We start from the raw sequence: 15,140 nt of genomic DNA, 5'->3' as shown, positions 1-15,140 counted from the left end.
ATTGCTTGGCTTATTTTTATGATCCAATTGGAATGCTTCTTTTTGGTTCGTTTCATTCGAAATCTTGATAGCTGAAGCACGTATATCCTTTTCTTTGTTTTTTCTCACAGTTTTGATAGCATTTTGTATTTTGTGAAACAAATGTTTTTACAAATATCATAAATTATGAATACTTTTCAATGATAGCTTCATATGATATTCGAATGGCCTACTCACAAAGATGCATTTTTAGTTTTCCCGATTATCTTGCTTTCGCTTCCTACTTTTAATGAACGAAATTATGGGAGTTGTAAGAATCATGATGGACGGCGTGGCACTACTATTCATTAGCTTTGTGTGTTTCTACACTGCCAAGACCTCAAACGAGGTGAAGGAAGGTTGGAATAAGTGGCACTCTTCATTTGAACTATAAACGTATTGTAATAGTAAGCTATAGATGTCCTTTATTCTTGTTGCCGACATCAATTTCTTTTCCACTTCACCATTTCTACATATTTCATCTCGACCCAACAAGTCTAGAAGATTATAGATTTGCCTCTTATAATGGCATTCCATAGCTGATCGAGAATATGGAATTGTAGTTGCTATTTGTTTCAGGATACTTTTCTTTCATTATTAATACCTCCATCAATAGTTACCAGCAGTTGCGACTCATTCACACACATTCGATTCAGTGAATGAGTACAATTTAGCTCGATGTTTATCATAGTTGGAGTAAAAAATCTGGATTCGATAAGAGGATCAAGGTTTATGTCGCCTGCTGTATTATTATTATATGCAAATTGAATAAGCAAAAAATAGTCAGATAATACGTCATTCAACTCTTCTCTAAATCAAACAATGACCAATTACCTACACTATCGGTATTAGACGGCTCTGAATACTGGGATCATAGGATGAGCGAATCCATATCGTTACTACTATGGCCAGATTGATATCCATTCCCTTTTCTTCGTGAGTTGGGAATTCTGAGAGACTTGTGTTGCTCAATTGATCGACCCGTTTCCTCAAGTCCACAGAAATGTTGGATAATTGCCATTGGTCAAGATACTGCATCCAGTTAAGTGATCTATATAGAATTGGATGATCTCGCGTTACACTGCAAGTTTCCACAGTGAAATACAAAGTACAATGCCGTATCCTATAATATACAACCTCAACCGTTTCTGATTCATTTCTTGTGTGTTTTGTCAAATTCAGATTGATATCATGTCTTCAGTTTGTATCATTTTGTACACCACATATAACAGTGGTCATACGAATTTCATTGCCATGACAAAGGTATTTGCGAAAAGGATGGTTACTTTCAGGCTTACATGAAATTGCACGGGATCAAGTATGAGGAAGTGAATGGATCCGCTTTGGAAGAAAAAGAGCACCGTAATCAGTTATTTGACATTGCAAGTTGGTTTTACGGAATCTCTTCAATTTAGCTAAGCAGGGAGGCTCCCGTGACTATCCTGCATATTTTGTTAAGAAAGAAGACGGAACTATTACATTTATAGGCCATTTGGAACGTGTTCAGGATCTTATCGATGCCGACACGATCGATGAAAGTATTCTCAAGGAGCATCCAGATATCGTCACGTTCAGCAGCTATTTCAAGGAGTAGATCATGTCCGTTTTGCTTTTCTTTTTTTTTTCGTTTTTGTTACAAACAGTTTTCTTATTCACTCTTCTTCGAATGATGCCGATGTTTCCTCTCTTCTCCCTCCTCCTTATGCGAGTGATGATGTCGATGTTTCTTCTCCTCCGTCTCTTCTCCCTCTTTCTTCGATCGGTGCTTCTTCTTCTTCTCCTTTTCCTCCTTCTCCTTCGCCTGATTCGCCATCAACGCCGAGAACGCGGCTGCAGCCAGCTCCGCGTCCGTTTTGGGCGCTTCTGCTGCCGTTTCCGCAGCCTCATTTTTGCCTTTCTTCGCCCTCGCAGCGGCCTTCTCCTTCTCTTCTTCCTCCTTCTCCTGCTCGTCTTCATCATCACTCTACCTCTCACTGGCTCCCTTCTCTCCTACAAACTCCATCTTCTCGAGCAAGGAATCGCGATAGGCCTCGTACCCTCCTTCAATCGCATGCACGGTCTGGTTGTCCATCAGCCACATTTCGCAGTTGGTCATCATGAGCAGCCGCGCGTCGTGGCTCACAATCACCACGCCGCCCTCGAACTCGTTGATGGCCTCGCCGAGCGCATCGATCGACTCGATATCTCTACGCTCGAGCGAGAGGAGCGTTTTTACAAATGGTTGGTGGGCTCATCGAAGAGCAGGATGTGCGGCTGGCTCAGCGAGATCTCCGCGAAGGTCACACGCGCCTTCTGTCCTCCCGAGAGGTTCCGGATCGCGATGGTGTGCGCGTGGCCTTCGAGTCCGTACCGACCCAGCAGATTTCGCACTACAATCAGCGAGGCAGCAAGAAACCAAACGGTCTTGGTATTTCATGGTGGGGTAGAGCGACTGCAGATACTCCACGGGGGACACGTCCATCGGCAGCTATCCTCGACCCATCGCCCCAATCTCACCTTGTCCACGAAGTGCTGCGAGTACTTGCCGATTCGGAGCTTCTGGTTGCGTCGAATGTCGCCGCTCAAAGGAACCAGATCGCCCTCGATGAGCTTCACCAGCGTGGATTTTCCGATTCCGTTCGGACCCACGATCGACACGCGCGACGACATGTGGATACCGAAGTCCACGTTCTTCAGCAGAATCCGATCCGGCGAATAGCCGAACGTGACGTTCTCGACGGACACGATGGGCGGCGAAAGCTCCGTGCACTACGCTCAAAACTCGCCTCCACTCCGACCTTCGGGAACGTGAACTTCACCGTGTACTCGCGAGGACGCTCCAGCAGCTGCTGCGTGGCTTCCAGCACGGTATCCTCGTTGATTCCCTTGTCCTGGCTGCGCAGATCGCGCTGACGCATCCGCTTCGCCTGCTCCTCCGCGGCGGATTTCGATTTGCCCGTCGTTTTGAGCTGCTTCAGGAGCTTCTGCTGCTTCTCCCAGGCTCTGATTTGCTCGGCGAGCTTCTGCTGCTGCATCTTCTTGAAGGACGGGTAGTCGCCCACGTAGTAGTCCAGCTTTTTGTTGTTCAGATGGATGATGTACTGGCACACCGAGCTCAAGAACTCTTGGTCGTGCGAGACCACCAGCAGCGTTTTCTTCCACGTCTGAAGGTACCCGTCCAGCCAGATCACGGCGTTCAGGTCCAGGTGGTTCGTAGGCTCATCCAGAAGAAGGAGGTCCGGCTGCATGAACAAAGCACGCGCCAGACTGATGCGCATGCGCCAACCTCCGGAGAAGGAGGAGGTTGGCTTGTCCTGCATTTCCGTGGTGAATCCCAGACCGGAGAGAATGCGGCGAGCACGCGGCTCCGCCTTGTAGACACCATGAATGTTGATCTCGTCGAGCACTTCGTGATATTCTTCCAACTAGCTATGAACGAGAAGAAATAGAGGGTACAAGCTTTTCTGTCGAGTCCTTCTTCTCCTCGTCGTCGTCGTCTTCATCAGCAGAATGGTCCTCATTTTCTTGTTCGAGCAACTCCTGCAACTCCTTTTCTCTCTTCAGAAGATACAAACGTTTCGTATCGGCACTCAACACAGCTTCCACGGCTGTCGATTCATCGGCCTCGATTTCCTGTTCGACATAGAGAATGTCAATATTTGGAGGAATGGCAAGCTCGCGACAAGCAATCATCTTCAACAGTGTGGACTTACCCTGACCATTCGGTCCGATCAATCCATAACGACGTCCAAACACGATCTGCTTGTGAGAATCGGAAAACACCCCATACCTTCAAATCTGCGTTTTCAAACAAGGGTTTACCCTTGGCATTGATGCTAAAGCCCTCAATCACAATATCCTTGCTGTTTATCCACGCAGGATCATCCTTGTTCCAAGGACGTTGAGTACAAGAGAATTGACTAGGAGCAGCGCCTCCCCAGTGTTGGTCTTCCACATCAACATAAGCACTCATCGTTCTAAGGAAAAGTAAAATTTAGTCTGTCCAAATCGATATGAATAAAGTTGAAATGGGTAGAGTATAATTGATTAAACCTTGTTCTATTTACAGACAGTGTTTTAAATGGATGTGGAATGAGAAAACGACTGCACTATGTTCGGGACCATTGTCCTAATATCTCCTCAATGAATGGGGTCATTGCATAATACTTCCACAAGGCTTTTCTCTATTCTGTTTAAGATAGACATTGTTTGAAGTGTCACATTTTGTAAGCACAACTTAGGCCATTCAGAACACAAAGAATGGCAGAATCAATGGACTCAGTCCCGTATTCCTCTTCACTTCTTATCCATATTGAATGCAATCGGGAGGCAAATCAAGGACAGTCTCTCCCGATTTGGAGCAGACAACGCCGTATTTTTGGAATTCCAGTTTCGATCGCTTCCATTTGTATCCCTTCTTCATGTTTGAGTCTGTTGATTACTTTCGGAGTGGAATTATTGCTTCCATTAAGTAGTATTATTAATGAGGTAGTAATGAGTCGCTTTGCTGAGAAGTAGTGCTAATCTTCCCAGGACGCGGAAGAATGGTTTTCAGTGGCCATGGCACATTTACCAAGTGTGCTCATGGCTATTATACGTTATTATTGTGGTTTTTGGCATTGTTCTCTTTGGACAGCTATTTCCATGGCCTTATAATATTATCTTTTATGTTGTATCTAGTATAGGAGAAATTGTGGTTGGTATATCGGCAATTGTGACAACCTGGATCGATCCTGCAGACCCGATGAAAGAAACCAATGTAGGGTAGTCTGTCTGGAACGAGCAATAGATTGGACGTGGACATTATTGCTATTTATGTAGGAGACGGGTGAAATCTTCTACAGAGCATTGTTCTCCTTGTAATAAGTGTGTTGAAGAATTCGATCATCACTGCAAATGGTTAAATACGTGTATTGGGAAAAGAAATTATAGGTACATTTTTACGAATGCTTCGAGTTGTAGACCTTTCTTCTGTATTCTAGTATCTCTTTGTGCTCTTTGCTTTTTTCTGATCGTGGTGTCTTTCATCATAATAATCCTTTATTTTGTGGAAGGAGAATTGATAGATAAACTCTGTACCTCGCTTTCTCTGTGTCTGACCACTCTAGTAGCAACTCTTTTCTGGTCAAATTTCTCGCCAGTGTGCTACCTCGTCGCTGTCATCATATACTTGATTCTGAACATCATGGTCCTTTATTTGACGATGGACCTGCTCATCTTCCACATTCGTCTCTACATAGAAGGCAATACGACGTACGTGTGCTTCCTTCTCCCCCAACCATCTAGATACTCACACTTTATGCAGTTAGAAAAGGCCAAGAAGGAGCAGGAGATGCAGGAGCGCGCCAATTCCATCGAAAAGAACGAAAAGAACGAAAAGAACGACCAATCCAAAGTCTCTATCAGCACTCCTCACCCCTTCAATTCTGCTCAGCCAACTTTCGCAGCGCAGCCTTCGCAGTCTTCGCAGCCCTCACAGGCAATCCAGGTGACGCAAAGGGTCAAGACGACTTCGTCCAGCGCGCCCGTACAGCCCGTGTTTTCTGTCCGTTTCTCCGCTACCAAGCCCTTGCAGGATACAGACACGTCCTCGAGCGACGCTTGCGGTGATCGTTCGCTCCGACTCTGATCCGTAGTGGTGATCGGAGCCATCCCGACGCCAACTCCCTCGAAGTCGGACGTGCCGCTCATGACGCCCTCGTCGACGCCCTCGTCGTCATCCTCGTCGACATCCTCGCCGTCGCGATCTACTCACAGCATCGTCGCTCATCCCTCAGCAGGCCACCGGACCGGCTCCAATCTCTCGGGAAGCGCTGGGAGACGGTTCAGTAACGAAATCCCGCTGCGTCCGGAAGACTCGGAGTTCCATCGAGGTGGGTTCGGTGGCCTCCAGTCACTTCCAGGCCCCGCGGAGTCGTTCAGCTCTGCGTGGATGGAGTCGGATACGGATTGTAGGGGCGAGGGAAGGATCTGAGACGTAGACCAGCCGGGGATGAACATCCGTGTGCAGCGATGTGAGGCAGAGGGGGATGGATGAGGCGTAGGGACCTTTGATTCCACGGACTTGCCGTCCACGCAGTCGTCGTACATGCAGCAGTTCTCGAACGGACATATCGAGCCTTGGTCCACGACGGATATGAGGGGCTTCGCGGACCCGCCGCACTTGAACAGCGTGGACTCGCAGCATATGGGCAACCCTGCGGAGCTTCGAGCGAATACGATCTCTCCCAAGTTCTTGGACGCTCTGTCGGACAACACACCGGACAGCGAGCTGAAAATCACCTAGTTAGTTGTGCTTTCGAGTGTTTTAGAATAAACATGGATTCTGTTTGCATTAAACCTTTTCCTTTACAGCTTCTCATAGTAGTCAATCACGTTCTGAGGAGCCTGGACCAGCTCAATCAGAACTCCCTCTCCGCTCAGAGGGTTGGGCTCCTTGCCCTTAGGATGGATGAAGGTCACATCGTAACCAGCAGCACCCTTACGAATACCGCCAGGGGTGAAACGCACGCCCTTCTCCTGGAGGTACTTCACGCAGGCAGGCAGATCATCAACCCACAGACCAATGTGGTTCAGTGGGGGAACGTTCACCTTGGGGCTCTTGGCAGGATCATAAGGCTCCATGATGTCGACCTCCACGGCCATGGGTCCCTTTCCGCAGCGCAGGATATCCTCCTTCACGTTCTCCTTGGTGGACTAGCGATCATTGCTCGCAAAAACACTCACCTCGAAAGAGTGGATCTTCTCGAGACCGAAGATGTCAATCCACAAGTTCTGGAGGGCAGTCTTGCTGGTTCCACCAATAGCAATCTGCTGAATACCCAGAATTCTGTAGGGCTTAGCGGTGGCGAAGGCACGTCTCTAAAACATCAGAGCCCCTCCACTGCAACGTACAGCGAAGTTAGCGAGCATTTCAAACAACTAAATATGAGATGCGAATGGGAGAATTGGGGAAATCAGAGAACCCAACGAAACGCCCAACCCCTATTCAAGACATTTCTCACAAAATAGAAAGCGAGCTGTCGATCCTCTATGAAAACTTTGTGTATCATAAGCAATAATGGCATTGAGCACACTTTTGTCAAATATGCAGTCAATTCGAGAACTTTGCACATTTAATTATGTTGTACATCGCGCACAAATACAAATATCGCGATTTCAATTTTGCCACCATTTTTATAGTTTTCTTTCTCTCGCTCCGATTTTGGCTATGGACATTTCTAGAGCATTGTCCGGCCTTGCTTGCAGGAGTTCTGGACAATCGAGCGCCGAACCAACAATTCGAGTGGTTTCACAGGGACAATCCAACGCAATGCCGCCAACGGGAAGAAAGAGGCAATATAGAGGAAATTCTACGTATAGACAAGGAAAGTATGGATTGTTTGTATAATCGATTGTGTAGTACACGATTTCGACTTCCCGAAAAGCGACTAGAAAATATAGACGATCCAATTTCGAATAAGGAGAAGAGTGAAAGGTTTGTTGTATTGTTTGTTGAGCTATTTTAGAGAAATCGGCACTCTGCTAAGTGACTACGGGTCCAATCTATCGGAAGAACAGAAGAAAATCTTCGAAGTCGTACTGAAGGGATATGTGAGTCGTTCTTCCTTTGCGCGAGTTTGTAGAATGTGTTTTTCACAGGGGATGCGGGTACTGGAAAGAGTTATCTGCTCCGAGCACTTGTTGAGGCGCTCCAAGAGCAGGTGGGGAAGGAAAAAGTGTTCGTGACCGCTTCGACGGGCATCGCCGCTTGCAATATCGGAGGAATCACCGTTCACTCCTTTGCGGGTCTGGGCATTGCCGAGATGGATTTAAACTACACACTTCGGAAGATCCGCCAGAACGAAGGCGCCGTGGATCGCTGGAAAACCTGCAGCGTTCTGATCATCGACGAGATCTCCATGCTGGACGGTCGTCTCTTCGACACATTGGAGTACACAGCGCGCGTGCTTCGCTGCAACGATCTGCCGTTCGGAGGCATCCAAGTGGTTCTCTGCGGCGATTTCTTCCAGCTCCCTCCGGTGGGACTGGGACGAAACGGCGTGATCTTCTGCTTTGAGGCGCGGTGGTGGAACGCGGTTGTGGAGGTAGGCGAGGAAGCAGGATTCCACGTAGCACACAATGATCATGCGGAAGGTGTTTCGGCAGAAGGATCCAGCGCTGCAGGCGCTTCTGCGCGAGGTTCGATATGTTGGGGAGGGAGAACGAGGTGAGGAGTAGGGAAGAGTGTCCGCGTCTTCGCTGCAGTTGATTCGAAGGATGGAACAGAATGTGATTCAGCCGTTGACAGTGGCTTCGAAGAAGAAGGAGGAGAAGCCAGTGAACCGAAAGGTGATCGAGGAATCAGACTACGAAGAAGAAGAAGAAGAAGAAGAAGAAGAGGATGAAAGCACAGTGACAGTGCAGAGTACAAAGTCGGATTTCGTCTCTTTTTTCATTCAGACTCTTCGCTTTCAATCGCAACGTCGACGATTACAACCAGCAGCAGCTCGACGCTCTGCCCGCGCCTCCTACCGAATACGTATGCATCGATTCGGGCGACGACGAAGGCGCCTGCTACCAGCTGCGCAAGAGCTGCCAAGCGCCTTCTCGCCTGGTGCTGAAGCGCGGCGCGCAAGTCATGCTGGTGAAGAACCTTTCCGTAGGCGAAGGCCTGGTGAACGGATGTCGCGGCGTGGTGACTTCGTTCAAGTCCAGCGGGCAGGACAAGCCGCGTCTGCCCGTCGTGACCTTCGCGACGCCGCTGGGCGAGCTGGTGAAGACGGTGGAGATGCAGGAGTTCTCGCTAGAATCGGGCGGACACGTCGTGGCAACGCGGAAGCAGCTGCCATTGAAGCTGGTAGCGTTGGGGAGAAGGGTTGAACGTAGGCATGGGGGATCTCGATCCACAAATCGCAAGGCATGACGATCGATCTGCTGGAAGTGGATTTGACGGGCGTGTTCGAAGCGGGGATGACGTACGTGGCGCTGAGTCGAGGCGTGCGGTCGGACCGGATGTGTGTGAAGGGGTTTCGAGAGAGCGAGGTGAAGACGAATAAGAAGTGGGGGAGAGAGAAGGGTGGCATGTAGAGTGATCGCGTTCTATACGGCGATGGCGCAGGGAAGGAAGTATGTGTCGTATAGCAGACAGCAGGCGATGCGAAATGAAGGAGAGGAGGGAAAGGAGGCGGAAAGGGAGGGAGGAAACAAGAGGAAGGAAGTGGATGGGAACAGGGAATCGTCGAATCCATTCAATTCTGCGAATGGGTCATTCAATCCCTTGAATCAGCCCCGACCTCCCAGAAATCCTACAAATAATTCATTCAATCCCTTGAATCAGCCCCGACCTCCTAGAAATCCTACAAATAATTCATTCAATCCCTTGAATCAGCCCCGACCTCCTAGAAATCCTACAAATAATTCATTCAATCCTTCGAATCAGCCCCGACCTCCTAGAAATCCTACAAATAATTCATTCAATCCTTCGAATCAGCCCCGACCTCCCAGAAATCCTATAAGCAATTCATTCAATCCTTCGAATCAGCCCCGACCTCCCAGAAATCCTATAAACAATTCATTTAATCCCTTGAATCAGCCCCGACCTCCTAGAGAACCAAGACCCCACATTACTCCATTGAACACTCTGTTCCAAGCGTCATTCTCTGCGCAGCAGCGGTCTTCACAAGCTCCTAAACTCAACAATTCCACCAACTCCTATAGTTCGCAAGGAATTACTCCACAAGCAATTCCTCGACCGAACCTCGAAAATCCAACACCACGACAATGTATACCCTCTCCTATTTTGCAAAATCAATATAGAAACACAGAACACACAAGGTTCAATTCAACATCTGCTTTTCAAACCTCCCCATCTTCCAGTAATCCTATTAGTCTATTTACTTCCTCTTCAACCAAGAGCACTACCAAAGGAAACTCTTTGCTAGGTCTAGCTGCTGGTTTACAGCAACAGTATTTCAAAACATCCTAGTTTGTTGTTTGTTTAAAGTAATATCGCATCTATTGATCGGATCCAAGTTTCGATCATAATAGTATCGAAACCATAATATCTGGTAGCTAAATCGCATTTTCTACATTATCTCAAAGAAAATTAAGCGATCATATACAGGATCCACAAATGAAACACAAAATCGGAACAAAAGATTTGTGTTCATGACCACCCCCTACACATTAAAATGGTTCATCCAATGATCTGATAGAGCGACATCATGCGTCATTATCTATCATCTCTCATATTATTTTTGTAAGCTATGAAGGCCATTTTCTTTGTTCTTTTCGCTGTTGCCCTTAGTGTCAACTTGCGTAATTCCGAGTTTACTAGCTACATGAGCAAGTATGGAAAGACCTATGCTGCTCCTGAGGAAGCCAGATACCGTCTGCGCGTCTTCAACGACAACCTCCTTAAGATCAAGGAGCACAATGCTAAGAACCTCCCCTGGACCCTTGGTGTGAACAAGTTTGCTGATGTGAGTGCTGAGGAGTTCGCTTACAAGTTCTGCGGATGCGCTAAGGATCCCAAGACCCGTGGTACCCGCCAGACTACTCTTGTTGGTGATGTGCCTGCTCGCGTCGACTGGAGAGAACAGGGAGCTGTTACCCCCGTCAAGAACCAGGGAATGTGCGGATCCTGCTGGGCTTTCTCTACTACTGGAACCACTGAGGGAGCTTACTTCCTGAAGACCGGCAACCTCGTCTCTCTCTCTGAGCAGCAGCTGGTTGATTGCGCTCGTGATCCTGAGTACGAGAACTTCGGTTGCAGCGGAGGCTGGCCTTGGAGCGCTGTCGATTACGTGACCAAGCACGGTCTGTGCACTGAGGAGGATTATCCTTACAAGGGTGTGGATGCTGAGTGCAAGGAGTCTTCTTGCAAGGTTGCTGTGCAGTCTGTGGACAAGGTGCAGCTGCCTGTTGGTGATGAGGATTCTCTGGCTGTTGCTGTGTCGAAGACCCCCGTGTCCATTGTGCTCGATGCTACTGCCATGCAGCTCTACGACAAGGGTATTATCACCAGATGCTCTGAGTCCATCAACCACGCTGTGCTGGCTGTGGGTTATGATAAGGATGCTGAGACTGGTCTGAAGTACTGGATCATCAAGAACTCCTGGGGTGCTGACTGGGGTGAAGAGGGTTACTGCCGTATTGAGAAGGATGTGGGCGGAATGGGTCGCTGCGCTCTTACTTACAGCTCTGTCTATCCCGTCTTCTAAGTGATTTATGTTTGTTGTAGTACGCGCGTTTTTTTGTACTGTTTTTCGAATGGAGAATGGAATAGAATAGTAGAGAAGCGATCATCATAGCCATGTCTTTTATTATGATTATTATTCACACAAACAAGAAACAATTCTCCTCTTCTTCCTCCTTCCTCTCTCTACTGCACCAGCGACAACACCGTCTGCGTCAGCTCGGGATCCTGGCTCCGCACCGCAATCTTCAGCACACATCCGTACTGCTGGCTCAGAATCACTTGGCACCGCGCCATCACCAGCGTCTCTCCCAGCACGCGTCCCGCGAGCAGCAGCGTATGATTGGTGGCCTACGTCACATCCCTCCTGCACGACAACCCCCATGGGCACGCGCTCGCTTCCCTCCATGGGCGCGAGCCCCATCACCTCCACGATCTGCTTCACCGCGGTCTCCACGTCCTCGAACGGCAGCGTCACCTTCTCCACGGCCTCGCCCTGCGCCTCGCCGACCTCGCTCCACGCCGCTCGGAAGTCGCTCACCGCGGGTCTGGCCACGAAGTCGGGGAAGCTCAGGAGCACGTCCTCGACGGGATACTCCTCCTCGAAGCCCTCGATCGCGTCCACGTCGTCCAGCTCCTCCTCCTCCACGTCCTTCGCCACGAACTTCACCGTCGCGCCGAACGCCGCCTCGGGCACGCCTCCCGCGGGATCGAACCCCAGCGCCGCGAAGCAGGTCCCCGCGCAGCCCCAGGGGATCGTGGCCGCGGGGAGCGCGAGGAGCGGCGTCCAGCAGGCGGCGTCGCCGTCGCGGAGAGCGAGCTGGACGGTCACGTCGGTCATGACCTGGCCTTCGATCGTGTTCTCCACGCTGAACTCCAGCACCACGTGCCGAGCGAACACGTGCTTCCGCACGCTCACCGCGTACTCCGTCTCCGCCTCCGTCAGACGCACCGCGGGACTGCTCCGCACCACGCTCCCGAACGCCGCGAACTCCGCCTGCTCCAGCACACAGCTCTGCGACGATTCCCGCGGGACGGACAACGACTCCCGCGGGGAAGAGCACGCCGCCGCCGACGCCTCCTCGCGACGCGGCTTGGCGATTACCGCGGGGAGATGCTCGAAATCGATGGTTTCCACGTTCTGCTCGCGCGCCGCCAGCAGCCGCTCCCGCAGGTTCCCCGCGTCCAGTTTCCCCGGTTTCTCCAGTTTCTCCGATCGGTCTCCGGCTGCTCCTTCTTCCTAGACTGGACCGGTTTCCCCGTTTCTACCCCTCTCTGCGCGTCCAGATTCCGCAGTGCCACGAGCGCGGCAACGGCTCTTTCCCGCGCTTCGTCGTTCTCGTCGCTCAGACTCCCGCGCAGCAGCGTCTCCACGCCGCGCCGCACCGCGGGGACCCTCTCGGCGAAACGCCCGAGCGCCTGGATGGCCGCCGCGCGCACCGCCGCTCCCTCCAAAATCACGCGGTTGTACAGAAACCGCGTGAAACGCCCGGGCGCCACCGCGGCGGCGCCTTCCGCGGATAACACGTGCAGCACGCGGATGATGACCCGCGGGAAATCGCAGTCCTCGATGCACTCGCAGAGCTGCAGCAGAACCGGCTCCATAGCCGCGGGAATCGCGTGCATAATCGCGATCAGCGTATCCACAATCGCGGTTTTCAGCGCCTCCGACCCCTCCTAGCGCTCACATCTCCGCGGGACGCCTACACAGCGCAGCAGCGAGCCGAGGAAGGCGAGAATTGCCGAGACCTTCTCCGGGAATTTCTCAGTCAAGCTCAGCAAGGACCGCACCAGCAGCTGCTTGAACTCGTCGTCCAGATCGGCCATTGTCCCGTTCAGCTGCTTCAGCAGGCCGTCGATCCTATGGGTCAGCGCGTCCCCGCGGGGATACCGGGCCTCGTCGACGGTCTGCAGCAGCGTGCTGATCGCCAGCGTCGCGATCGACCGGTTCGCGTCGCCCGCCAAAACCTCCAGATCCCCGTTGCAGCTCGCCACGCTCGCCGGATTCCGCCGTGACAACTCGTGCAGCAGCCGAACCGCGGCAAACCGGTTCGCCGCGCGCGACGAGCCCAGCTGGATCTGCAGCATGTTCACCGCGGGGGAGAGCTCCGCCTCGGTCAGATCGGGGAAACGGAGAAACGCGCGGGCAGCTTCGAAGGCGACCATCTAGAGAGAAGGAGAGAACCGCGGGGACATCGTTGGCGTGGCGAAGACATTTGACAAGGAGGTCAAAAAGCGCGGGGCGAAGCTCCTGCGCGGGATCTTCGCGAAGCAGCAAAATGGCGGCACGAAGAAGCTGGCAGACCGCCAACGGCGAAGACGGCAATCGCTGCTGCAGCTGCGCCACCAACTACCCCTAATCGTGGAAACGTGGAACCACCTTGGCGAGCGCGAGCCGGTCGTTGCGTTTCATGGCGAAAAGGAGGAGAAAACCGTGGTATTGGACCATCTCGTCGGCGTAATTCAGCGATTGGCCGATTTCGCTGGACCAGCGACGAATCGCCTCCGGACTCACGCTGAGCAGGTAGAGGCCGCAGAGGAGGGCGGAGGAGGCGACGATCGGGTTTTTGTGGACGATGGCTTGCTTGATGTAACGCTCGGTTTGGGAGAGGAGCGAGGCCTAATGATGATGAGGAGGATGGCATGATCGATCCTACGTCGAGGATGCGGGAGAGTACGCGGAGACTGTTCGCTCGGAAGAGTTCGTTGTCCGAGTTGAGGTCTTTGAGGAGTGTGCTCACGATGATGATAACTTCTTCCGCAGAGGTCTTTTCGGCGATTTCTTTGATGAACAGATAGGCCATGCGACGCAGGTTCGGCTAGAACGAATCAGAGTCATAGGGAGAGAGAAAAATACCTCCTGGCTTTGGAACAGCTTCGTAGCGCCGAAGAAAACGTCACTCACTTCGTTGTTGGTGAGGGTTTCGCCCTCCACAATCACCAGATAGAGCACTTTCGCCATGAGCAAGCAGCACAAGTCCGGCTTGTTGGTTACGACGTCTGGATTGTTAAAGGCTCTGCATTCCTGCAGAACGGCCGATTTTGTGAGTCCATAGAACGGAGAGCCTACATAGAATCAAAACCATGCTTCTAGAGCGAACGTTTTAAATCGTCGTCCTTGTCGTGCCCTCCCAAATCGAAAAACTCCTTGCGGATGATGTTCAACACAGATTCAGGCTGGTCCTGGTCTTGGTTGTCTTTCCGAGTCTGATTATCCATCTTTAAAAATATCCAATCTCTTACGAGAACGAATCTATGAAACAAACAGAAAATGCCAAAAATAGCCGTTATTTCTATCATTCATTGATTTCGCACCGACGGCAAAAGAGAAGGCACTTTACAGTCCTTCTTTAAGCAGCTCTCCGAGTGGATTTCCAGCAGTCGCTTCACGCCTTCGCACGTCTCGCAATCTACTCACAACCCTTCATTAACCCTCACTATCCACGCAGCACGTCAATGCGTGCAGAATCTGCTTCTTTAGCTGCGGGCAATTCGACCGCTTGCAGTCCGAACGATGACAAGAAAAAACATGCAGCAGCATGTCATCCAAATCGCTGTATTCCCCGCGGTTCCAGCCTTTTCCCTCCATCTCCGCACATTCCACGATGTGTGCGGCGCTCCGTTCGCCCTCATTCCCGCAAACCTCGCCATCACTCTCCATCCTGCTCATCCCCGCGGAAGCGAGCTCCAAATTCCCCGTTTCCCCTTTTAGGGGGCGGTTCGAATCGACGGCGACGGGAATCAGCGGATGCGGATGACGAAACCAGAGATTGCAATCGCCGCACAGGTTGAAATTCCGACACGTCGCGCAGTGGAACCGATTCCCCGCGAATATCAGCGACCTGCACTGCGGTGAAACCCTCCCCGCGGTTCTACCTCGCTACAGAAGCAGCCACTGAGCAGATCGTCGTCATGCTGGGCGAGATACAAAATAACCGCGGAACTGTACCGCGCGTGGCGAAGC

General features: G+C 51.1%; 7 protein-coding genes; 3 read left to right on the top strand and 4 right to left on the bottom strand.

Annotated features, from left to right (window-relative positions):
• Positions 1-1,666: 1,666 nt before the first annotated feature.
• On the bottom strand, positions 1,667-3,970 carry GSBLH_T00001835001 (uncharacterized protein; the record flags this gene model as incomplete). Its single annotated transcript, XM_013040306.1, has 8 exons — positions 1,667-1,981; positions 2,012-2,204; positions 2,234-2,387; positions 2,419-2,485; positions 2,515-2,766; positions 2,796-3,422; positions 3,454-3,756; positions 3,788-3,970. The coding sequence occupies 8 exons, from the start codon at positions 3,968-3,970 to the stop codon at positions 1,667-1,669; spliced, it is 2,094 nt and encodes a 697-aa protein (XP_012895760.1).
• A 460-nt stretch (positions 3,971-4,430) lies between these two features.
• Positions 4,431-6,320, top strand: GSBLH_T00001834001 (uncharacterized protein). XM_013040305.1 has 11 exons: positions 4,431-4,485; positions 4,516-4,644; positions 4,683-4,756; positions 4,787-4,929; positions 4,960-5,072; positions 5,106-5,250; positions 5,284-5,603; positions 5,634-5,870; positions 5,901-5,948; positions 5,979-6,011; positions 6,042-6,320. Exons 2-11 carry the CDS (start codon positions 4,542-4,544, stop codon positions 6,281-6,283), a joined length of 1,458 nt encoding a protein of 485 aa, XP_012895759.1. The 5' UTR covers positions 4,431-4,485; positions 4,516-4,541; the 3' UTR covers positions 6,284-6,320.
• Positions 6,321-6,909, bottom strand: GSBLH_T00001833001 (Methylmalonyl-CoA epimerase; the record flags this gene model as incomplete). XM_013040304.1 has 3 exons in its annotated part: positions 6,321-6,693; positions 6,724-6,858; positions 6,892-6,909. 3 exons carry the CDS (start codon positions 6,907-6,909, stop codon positions 6,346-6,348), a joined length of 501 nt encoding a protein of 166 aa, XP_012895758.1. The 3' UTR covers positions 6,321-6,345.
• An 893-nt stretch (positions 6,910-7,802) lies between these two features.
• Positions 7,803-9,066, top strand: GSBLH_T00001832001 (uncharacterized protein; the record flags this gene model as incomplete). Its single annotated transcript, XM_013040303.1, has 4 exons — positions 7,803-8,084; positions 8,113-8,206; positions 8,406-8,836; positions 8,866-9,066. 4 exons carry the CDS (start codon positions 7,803-7,805, stop codon positions 9,064-9,066), a joined length of 1,008 nt encoding a protein of 335 aa, XP_012895757.1.
• Positions 9,067-10,244: 1,178 nt separating this feature from the next.
• Positions 10,245-11,205, top strand: GSBLH_T00001831001 (uncharacterized protein; the record flags this gene model as incomplete). XM_013040302.1 has 1 exon in its annotated part: positions 10,245-11,205. One exon carries the CDS (start codon positions 10,245-10,247, stop codon positions 11,199-11,201), a length of 957 nt encoding a protein of 318 aa, XP_012895756.1. The 3' UTR covers positions 11,202-11,205.
• Positions 11,206-11,331: 126 nt separating this feature from the next.
• Positions 11,332-13,996, bottom strand: GSBLH_T00001830001 (uncharacterized protein). XM_013040301.1 has 7 exons: positions 13,834-13,996; positions 13,557-13,796; positions 13,371-13,526; positions 12,884-13,342; positions 12,428-12,853; positions 11,553-12,386; positions 11,332-11,527 (listed from the first exon to the last, which is right to left on the bottom strand). The coding sequence occupies exons 1-7, from the start codon at positions 13,978-13,980 to the stop codon at positions 11,363-11,365; spliced, it is 2,427 nt and encodes an 808-aa protein (XP_012895755.1). The 5' UTR covers positions 13,981-13,996; the 3' UTR covers positions 11,332-11,362.
• Positions 13,997-14,476: 480 nt separating this feature from the next.
• On the bottom strand, positions 14,477-14,717 carry GSBLH_T00007042001 (uncharacterized protein; the record flags this gene model as incomplete). The annotated part of the gene is made up of 2 exons (XM_013040300.1): positions 14,477-14,586; positions 14,615-14,717. 2 exons carry the CDS (start codon positions 14,715-14,717, stop codon positions 14,477-14,479), a joined length of 213 nt encoding a protein of 70 aa, XP_012895754.1.
• Positions 14,718-15,140: the final 423 nt, after the last annotated feature.

Source organism: Blastocystis hominis, assembly GCF_000151665.1.
Source record: "Blastocystis hominis, Singapore isolate B (sub-type 7) whole genome shotgun sequence assembly, scaffold_14".
NCBI classification, from domain to species: domain Eukaryota; class Bigyra; order Opalinata; family Blastocystidae; genus Blastocystis; species Blastocystis hominis.
The sequence above is the reverse complement of the archived record's forward strand: the minus strand, read 5'-3'. Positions and strand labels throughout refer to the sequence as shown.